This window comes from Chelonoidis abingdonii, chromosome 6 (assembly GCF_003597395.2).
Source record: "Chelonoidis abingdonii isolate Lonesome George chromosome 6, CheloAbing_2.0, whole genome shotgun sequence".
Lineage (NCBI taxonomy): Eukaryota > Metazoa > Chordata > Testudines > Testudinidae > Chelonoidis > Chelonoidis abingdonii.
The window spans coordinates 122981157-122991415 of NC_133774.1; the positions used below are offsets into that span (position 1 = coordinate 122981157).

Below are 10259 nucleotides of genomic sequence, written 5' to 3' on the forward strand. Positions count from 1 at the left end.
TAACTACAAAATTAACTATCAACTAGAGATGAGAAACGGGTGAAACGCTAGGGAAGTGGAGGTCAGCTAAGCCGCACTCCACTGTTCCAACAACCGACACGGGCGGTAAGAAGGAACTGAGGAGCGGACGGGTCGGCAGGGGTATATAGGTGGTGCCGCAAGGGTGCCACGCCAGGGGGCGCCTGCCGACCCGCCGGGTGTTGCTAGGGGAAAATTCTTCCGACGAACGTGCACGCGGCGCGCGCACACCTACTTGGAATGGATATGAGCAAGCACTCGAAGAAGTGTCAGTTGTTTAAAGGATAATTTAAAAACTGATTTTATCCTTTCTGTATTAGAAATGTTTTATTATTTTTATTAAATACTTCACCACCTCCAGTAATCTGCATTAGGTCTTCATATTTCCTGCTATCACCTTTCATTTCAGGCATGAGCTAACAAGTTAGGAGAGTCTCTACAACCTCAACTGGAAAGGGTTGGGGGGTCTTGAAAATTAGCTTTTCATGTTGCATCATCAGTACTATGACATTGCTCATTTATATCTCCTTTTTTCCCTGGGGATTCTTCACATCAGTGATTGCAGTAGGACTACTTACACTTAGAGTTACTACTTAACTACTGTACTTAATTGTTGATTTGGATCGGTCCAGAATGTTCATCACCCTGCAGAATGAAGCACATAGGCCCAAATCATGAAATACTTACCCAAGCCTTCGGCAAAACTCACTTTGAAATTAACAGGAATTTCTCTGACGTTAATTCTGAATAAAGATCGTAAGGTTTGGGCCACAAAAATTATGAATTAACTCACCTGGTTATGACATTGTGCTCTAACAGAACTCCTTTTTTCTCAGGATTCAAAACCATGGCTTTTAAACCTGTTTAAAAAGAATTAAACGTCAAGAGACTGGACCAGATCTTCTGCAGGTATAAATTGACATATAGTGAAAAACAGCAAACATGGGCTGAATCAGGAAATTATAACCTCAGGGGTGCTGCCCTGGAAGACAGTTCTGTACCTGAGGCAGTCATCAGTAATCTCGCCTTTCACTAGGCTGACAAGCTGTGACCCTGCTCATACTGAAAACCTTGTACATTTAGGCCCAGGAGGGGGTAAATTCTGGAGTCCTGTTGGTAAGTCAAGAGCAGGCATGTTACTTAGCTAAGTAATATTTCTAATTAACTTAAAATGAGTGAGGAACAACTAATGGGAAAGCAGTGGGTTTTTTTTCCCCTGGCATTTTTTAATTTTATATATGACAGAAAATACAACAGAAAGAGATGTAGTTAACAGGTTGCAGAGGATGGAGAACATAATATAAATGTCCTCAGAAGGTTGATGAGAAAATCAGATTGATCTATGTTTCTAAGCCATTTAATAAATAGATATAAAAGAGAGAATATTTATTATCATTATTTATAGTGTTGCAAATACACCCACCATTTATAAAACACTTTAGATACAGGGTCCCTGGTCCTAAAAAGTATGCAATCTAATCTTAATACAAAACACAAAAGAATAATTCAACACAAGGTGGCGCAGATATGCTGTTGGTGAGGCGATGAACCAAGAAAGACATCAAATGAAAAACAGGGATTTAAGGATGGATTTGAAGGAAGAGAGGGGTGAGCTTGACAGGCTGTTCTGATCATAAAAAGTATCAGGAATGAAGGCCTGGAGACAGGAGTGGCAGGAGATAATGGAAGCAAAAAGGCGACTTTACACAGAAGTATGGAAAGAGGAGCAGTATAAGATGAGATGCTCTGATAATTTGGAAATCTATGTGTACAAACGTGAATTCTGGCTGATAGTATGAAGTGTTATGAAAATGAAAGTGCTATGAAAACTGCATTTCTGTAGGTATCTTTACCAAGTAGCAAACTCCAGTTTGAAGGTGCAGCCTTTTGCTTTCTCCATAGTCTGTTTGCTTCCATGTTGGGCTGAAATTCAAAAGGTTGGGGGCAAAAAATTAACAAAGGACAGTTGTTTATGTTACATGGAATAGGAATAATATCAAAATGGAATAGCTCTAACAAGAGACTGGCTTCCTACCAGATGAACTGGCTTAGCAGGGGAGAGGTTGCCTGAGAATGAATTTACCTGGAACAAGTTTGTGATCACCTGTTGATGCTGGGATGGTATAGGTCATCTGATAAAAGGGCTAACAGCTGTAAAAAGGGAGGTACTGATCCGTCTGGGTTTTTAGCCATTTTTTTCCAGCTCAAGAGGAGAAAGAAGCAGCTCAGCAAGTAAGAGCCTGAATGAGGCAGGAGCGCCTATCTGATTTCTGAGTCCACCTGGTCACCCAAGGGATGGGTGAGCTAGTAAAGGGTATTGTGTGAGACTCTGGGCAAAGTATCTGTGTGTGTTACCTCAGGCCTCCTGAGAGAGTTAAATGGTAAACCAGAAGACTACATTTTGGGGTGGGATTCTAGAAGAGGGTGTGTTTCAGCTGGACTCAGCACTGAGCTTGGGGACTAGGCAGCTGGGTAGCGGGTTCCACTTCTCAGGAGAAGATGGTAGACAAAGGGTCTGTGCCCTGGAATAAGCCTAGGAACCCCAAAGATTGGGAAAGTGGATGGACTCTATTCAGGCTCTGGGAGGCTTAAAAGACAGCTGGGTCCTTTCACAGCAATCTAGTGAGTAACCTTGAGGGAGAACTTGAGTGGGATCTGTGACAGATGCACAGAAAGATGTAAGCAAGTGGAGTGGAGCACAGGCTTGATGTTACCTTTCTCATCTTCTAAAGATTTGCACAAAAGAGCAACATTTACCTTCTGCTGCACTAAGAGTTTTAGTGATGGCAGCTTTTTCATGATCAGAGTCCATTCTTGTTATGATTAGTACCTGATGTAAGACAAGTAAAATAAATTAACATTTTAATTTTTTTCTGTCTACACAACTTTTCCTGGAACAATACATGAAATATAGTATTCATTTTTTGCTGTCTGCTGAATCTATGTTTCCTAAAGGATAATTGTGTGCTTACTACTAAAAGATATTAGAAGAGCGTTACTATGAAAGGAGATGCAGTATCAGGAATAAAGATATTCTAGAAAAAAACTCTCACAGCTGAGAATTAATACACACAGAAAAGAATTAACACACACAGAAAGAAAATAAGAAAGAAAATAAACTGTTTAAAGGCAATATTTAAACTGCTGTCACAGAACTGAATTCCTACTGCAGCACCAGATAGACCATCATAGGGAGGAGATTTTCAGGCCAATCCCATACTCCATTCAAAGGTAAAACTCACATTAAAGATATTTGGAGTTTTGCTTGTGCTATAACAATGTGCTGGAGGGGGCTTTTAGGGGCTCCTGGTAGCTTCTTGTTAAAATTATAGGATCACCAAACTGAAAAGCTATTTGGAAAGATTTCCATGACCATAATGGAACTCACTAAATAACTTATGTGTGAGGCTCATTAAACCCTGCTGATAACCAAAGTCTTTTACTTTCAAATGGATCAGATTACACCCAAGGGCAGGTATTTTTAAAAGATTCTCCCATGGGAGGAGATATTCAACCTTGTCTCCCAACCCAAATGAAACAAAATGAACCATGTGCTATACGTACGATCAATATGCTCAGAATAACTTTCAGGAATAAACTAAAAAGACTTGACAAGTACACAACCAGAGGAAACACTATACATTCAGCTCTACACAGGATTATCCTAGTAGATTAATGCCATGAATCTACTAGGCACTGTCTGGGTACACTTTATGGACATGATGTTTTAGAAGTCATCAACTGCCTCCATTTTTGTGGGCCCAATTCTGCAGCAAAATTAAATATGAGAGCAAGTGGTAGTATTTACATGTCCAACTTTATGATTTATGGATCCAGTGAGGTAGTTGCATGTGTAAATGTTATCACTGTGCTAAATGCTGTCATAGCAGAAATATTAGAGGGAAGCCGTGTTAGTCTGGCTCTGTAAAAGTGGCAAAGAGTTCTGTGGCACCTTATAGACTAGCAAACGTATTGGAGCATGAGCTTTCGTGGGTGAATACCCATTTCTTCACCCACAAAAGCTCATGCTCCAATACGTTTGTTAGTCTATAAGGTGCCACAGAACTCTTTGCCGCTATAGCAGAAATAGTTTCTGAAAATTTGTCCCTTTGGCTAAAATTTAAAAAAATGGATGTTTAAAGTTAGGTGCTTAAAATAGTGGCCTGGCTTCCAAACTCTACACAGCTTACACTGACTGTAAAGGGAGCACCTAGAGGTTCAATACTGTTGTTGCGGGTTACTTAAATCTGTATTTAGAAGACTAAATAAATGGCCTAATTCTCAAAAGCTGAGCACCCAATAATTCCCATTAAGATCAAAGGGCCTAATTCTGGGCACACATTTAAAAAAATGTTCATCTGTTTTCTTCCTAGTTTTCCAATGTTGTCTCACTCATTACTACATCAAGTGCTGACCTACATGTTGTACTAATATACTGCTGTTCCTGTGTAATCATGGATGCAAATGATGATGGAATAAGAATAGTAAAGTTCATAAAGTTTTTTTCTATGAGGTCCATCATGTTCCATTTGTAACTTTTTGCTTGTAAAGGAAATTTCCCATTATATCTTGCATCAATAGCAATTCACTAATATGATATAAAAGTATAACCAGATTATCACGCTTCACATCATATTAGCCAATGCTAATATGATACAACAGTAAATGGCTTATGCAATATAATTTTCACATCTTATTAATACAGGAATACTCCTTCCGTCTGTCCTGGCTCACTCTAAAAACTGCCTCTGAATGTAAGTGAACTAGAGTCTTTACAAGTTTAAGTTCCACTCAAAATATTCTAAAATATTTTTTCACTCTTACTCATTTTTATTATGCATTATGCTGCTTATGCATTATGTAAATAAAATGATCTGGTGATAAACCTGGTTTTTGCTTCTGTTTTTTATGGGGAATTTAAACACAGGAATGATATCACCAAAAATATCCATACTGCCAGGAGAACACATTTTGGATATTTATGTCCAATTCCTCTGTTTACTCCTCACAAACCTATCCCGCAGTGATCCCCAGCTGTTTTATGGCCATTTGCAACTGGTGTAAATTAGAGTAGCCTGAAGGCTGCTCTCACTTATGTCAAGCAATTGGCCAACTGCACAGGTGGCCAAGGAGCAGAGGAATGCAATGGTGGTCTAAAACCAATGTTGGTACAGGAGAAATCTATGCCTAGTAACAAGCTTGTGTAGATTACTTCACCCTTGGAGCAAGTCGTGAGCCAGCAGAGAATCCCTGGGCTACTCCTGGGTTGTTGCAGCTTCACACCACCCTTTACTCATAAGTATTCTCAAGCGAAGAGTCAAATATAGAATTTCCTGTCATAAGCCAACTCTTATTTAAGTAAGGTAGTCTTATAATTATTGCTCTAAAGTAGCTTTGATTGTTTAAAGAACTTGCTTAAATTGTTAACCTTATTATTCTGTTCATCTGTACTACTCTGCACCCACTTGAACATCTGACACTGAAGCTCTGTTAGTTTGGGACTGATTTCATTCTTCTTCTGCCTGCTATACTGTACAATCTCCAGCTGCCTCCAAATATTATCCAAACAGGAACCTAAGATGCTTGTATAGATATCCTTTGCCTTGGACAAATACCCTGTTTAAAAACCAAAGCAAGGAATAATTACTTAAATTTGACATTCCAAAAACTCAGCATTGGCAAAAAGAGAAATCTTGACAATTTTCTATTTGATCTGCACATACACTTTAGCTACATGTGAAGGCAACTCGCAAAGGAAAGCTGAAAATGTAGCCAAAGACAGAAATATGTGCAGAATGCTCCCACTAACCAGATTTTGGAACCAGTTGTCATATAAATAAATCTAAAATTGGAAGTAGCGTTCTGGAACTTGAGATACCAGAAAATTGAGCGGTTACACTAAGCCAGCCAAGAAGCTTCCAGCTAAATCAGCCTTTTTCTTATATGCCACATTTTCCAAAGTTTAATCTTGTGATTATTTTTTTAAAAGTGGCTTACAAGATAAATGTGATGAATCTGAGTCCCTACTAGTTGGCTCATATTATTTCAAATATTTCTGCTAACTGTAACATCCCTGTATGATGCATACTGTGAATCAACAGTGAACCTAAAGCAGGCCAAGAAATTGAGAGTTATAAATAAAATATGTATGTATATATGACTAGTTTCCACTTGTGTGCTGAATGCTACTACACCCTGACTGGTGGGGACATACAGTATTTCTGTGCTTGGCTCAATTTTCATATTTCTTTTGCAGTTCACCTTTAAATATGCTGACACCTCATAGAACTCTTAGAAAAACATTATGAGTATCCTCGATAATGTCACGGCAAACCTAGTGGCTGAACTTTGCAACTTTGTCCTCACCCACAACTATTTCACATTTGGGGACAATATATACCTTCAAGTCAGCTGCACTGCTATGGGTACCCGCATGGCCCCACAGTATGCCAACATTTTTATGGCTGACTTAGAACAACGCTTCCCTAATGCCCTAAAGCCCCTACTCTACTTGCATTACATTTATGACATCTTCATCATCTGGACTAATGGAAAAGAAGCCCTTGAGGAATTCCACCATGATTTCAACAATTTCCATCCCACTATCAACCTCAGCCTAGACCAATCCATACAAGCGGTCCATTTCCTTGACACTACTGTGCTAATAAGCGATGGTCACATAAACACCACCCTATACCGGAAACCTGCTCACTGCTATACTTACCTACATGCCTCCAGCTTCCATCCAGGACACACCACACGATCCATTGTCTACAGCCAAACTCTAAGACACAACCGCATTTGCTCCAATCCCCCAGACAGAGGCAAACACCTACAAGATCTTCATCAAGCATTCTTAAAACTACAGTACCCACCTGCTGAAGTGAAAAAACAGATTGACAGAGCTAGAAGAGTATCAGAAGTTACCTACTACGAGACAGGCCCAACAAAGAAAATAACAGAACGCCACTAGTCGTTACCTTCAACCCCCAACTAAAACCTCTCCAGCGCATCAAAGATCTACAACCTATCCTGAAAGATGATCCCTCACTCTCACAGATCTTGGGAGACAGACCTGTCCTTGCTTACAGACAGCCCCCCAACCTGAAGCAAATACTCACCAGCATACTACACACAACAACAAAAACATTAACGCAGACCGTATCTTTGCAACAAAGCTGATGCCAAACTCTGTCCACATACCTATTCAAGTGACACCATCATAGGATCTAATCACATCAGCCACACCATCAGGGCTCATTACTGCATCACTACTATGTGATAGTACTGCATCATGTGCCAGCAATGACCCTCTGCATATACATTGGCCAAACCGGCTAGGGTCTTCTACCGGCAACGATAAACTGGACCAAAACTGAATACGGATCATAACATTCAAAAACCAGTAGGAGAACACTTCAACCTCTCTGGCCATTCAGTAACAGATTTAAAGTTGGCAATTTTGCAACAGAAAAGCTTCAAAAACAGACTCCAAGGAGAAACTGCTGAACTTGAATTGATATGCAAACTACATACAATCAATTTAGGCTTAAATAGAGACTGGGAACTGGCTGAGCCATTATACACATTGAATCTATTTTCCCATGTTAAGTATCCTCACAGCTTCTTGTCAAACTGTCTTAAATGGGCTATCTTGATTATCACAACAAAAGTTTTTTTCTCCTTCTGACAACAGTTCATCTTAATTAATTAGCCTCTTAGAGTTGGTTGGGCAACTCCCACCTTTTCACGTTCTCTGTATGTATATGTATCTCCTCACTATATGTTCCATTCTATGCATCCGATGAAGTGGGCTGTAGCCCATGAAAGCTTATGCTCAAATAAATTTATTAGTCTCTAAGGTGCCACAAGTACTCCTGTTCTTATTATGAGTAGAGATAGTTCTGTTTACATATTCTATTTTCTGCATTCCTCTTCCCCATAATTTATTACGAGGCATTTAAATGAAGACACAGTTGCTTTTTAAAGAGTTAATCTGCTCTTGCTGTTATGCTCCACATGAAGTCATAACTTTGTAGAGTGTAAATTTTTCATAATAGAGATCATACATGCTCTAAATTCTGATAAACCAATGTGTGAAATCACAATAGGTAGATGTGGAAATGAATGTGTGACAAACAGGGGATTATGACTTCAGGTGTGAGATTAAGAGCAGATGAACTTACATCCTGATCCTTAGCTGCATATTACTAAAAAATGGAATAATCTCTGAGTTTAAGGACTACAGTTCAGCCTTTAGTCTTTGATGTAGCTTTACACAGGATCCAAATGTTTTAAATAATATTCCACATTTGTGCTTGAACCTACCTCACTCTTTGTATCTGAAACTCAAAGGAGTAGATGGGAAACTAATTTCTTAGGTATAAATTATTCCAAATGCACAGCATAATAAACAATGCACAAAGTCTCAGAAAGTCAGCAGGGAGTTATCTGCCTATATGTCCTTATATGTTTGCCAGCCAACTCGAAGATTCACTTGCAAAATTCAGTGTTCAGGGAGACTGAGCAAAATCCAGACATGATGTAAGTGGGTGCCACTCCCATGGAAGTTTCTTGGCCAAACTGGGCAGTTGCATAAATGGTGATATGAACTATGTGTCGGGTATTAATGATAAAGAAATACAATTTGCATTGAATTGACATTTAATGAGTAAAGGGTTGCCAGCTTTCTGACTGCACAAACCTAAACACCCTTGCCCTGTACCTTCTTGGAGGTCATGCCCCTGCTCACTCCATCCCCCCTCCCTCTTTTGCTCACTCTCCCCCACCCTCACTCACTTTCACCAGGCTGGGGCAGTGGGTTAGGGTGTGGGAGGGGGTGAGGGCTCCGGCTGGGGATGCTGGCTCCAGGATGGGGCCAGAAATGAGGGGTTCAGAGTATGAGAAGGGGCTCTGGGATGGGGCCAAGGGTTTCGGAGTGCAGGATGGGGCTCAGGGCTGGGACAGGGGGTTGGATGCGGGAGGGGATGAGGGATGTGAGCTCTGGGGGGGAGTTTGGGTGTGGGAGGGGGCTCAGGGCTGAGGAGTGGGAGGCAGTGAGGGGTGCTGGCTCCAGCCAGGTGACACTTACCTCGGGAAACTCCTGGAAGCAGCTGGCATGTCCAGCTTCTAGGCTCAGGGGCAGCTAGGTGGCTCCGTGCACTGCTCCTGCCTGCAGGCACCGCCCCTGCAGTTCCCATTGGCTGTGATTCCCAGCCAATGGGAGCTGTGGACTCAGTACTTGGGGTAGGGCCCAGGGTCAGCGTGCGGAGACCCTTTAGCCGCCCCTGTGCCTAGGAATTGGACATGCCAGCTGCTTCCAGGAGCCGTAGGGAGCCTGCCTTAGCCCTACTGCATTGCCAACCGGATATTTGGCCTATTGAAATCTCCCCAATTGCTTTTAACAGTCACCAGGAGATTGAGGCCGATTCTGGTAGACTCCCAGCCAATCCAGGAGGGTTGGCAACCCTAAATAAGTATGCTGAAATAGGCAGGCAGACGGAGGCAACTCTTGGAAGCTGTAAGTTAAGGCGTGATAAGTGTTTAGTTACACCACACATTCAAAAATTACAAAATATGAGCAAAGGATTGTAGAATTTCATGGTATATTAATGGTCATCAGTGGCAATGACAATAAAGAGAGAAAACATTTTTATTGTTAAAACTAACCTAATGCTGTGTCCAAACTACACATTAATAGGAGGTCTCGAACTGTTACCAACAGGTGCACCAGAGCAGCATGTTTGAACAACAGTATCTCTTTTTCACTATTTTTACCTATACAAAGGAAAAAAAGATTTTTATATATATAGGCATCTCAGAACATTAGTCTCCCACAATGAAATATATACATAAATATAAACACATCGTTGCTGTGGATCTCAGCAAGGCAAACACTGACTACACATGAAGAAAAGCAGAAATTTTGCCTACCTGCTTATTTTTTTTCTTTGAGCTCTTCTATACTAGTCTAAGTTATTTGGGTTATGTATCCTCTCATACAGGTTACTAAATCTTTTGATGACATCATGCTTCTATATAAAAAGGTCTAACCATCTTTCTGAAATTGACTATTTCAAAGCAGTTCCTAAGAAATCAAACTGATTCCATCCTTTGATAACACTGCTCTACAGCCAAAATGCTTCTGAAATAAATGTAGTCAAACTTTACTAATTCTGGGTCACTGAGAACGAAAATGATGCTTAAAATTGTTGATTGGCTCTAGTCTAGCTGTTGGGCTC

The 10259-nt window shown here is 40.6% G+C and overlaps 1 protein-coding gene across 1 annotated transcript in view; it reads right to left on the minus strand.

The window, feature by feature from the left end:
* SHOC1 (shortage in chiasmata 1) overlaps positions 1–10259 on the minus strand; it is a 113108-nt gene that overhangs the window by 75802 nt on the left and 27047 nt on the right. The window contains exons 9-12 of the mRNA XM_075067504.1: positions 9688–9795; positions 5447–5634; positions 2776–2848; positions 812–878 (exon numbers count right to left, since the gene is read on the minus strand). Coding sequence (XP_074923605.1) covers positions 812–878; positions 2776–2848; positions 5447–5634; positions 9688–9795 — 436 coding nt within the window. The remainder of the gene's footprint in view (positions 1–811; positions 879–2775; positions 2849–5446; positions 5635–9687; positions 9796–10259) is intronic.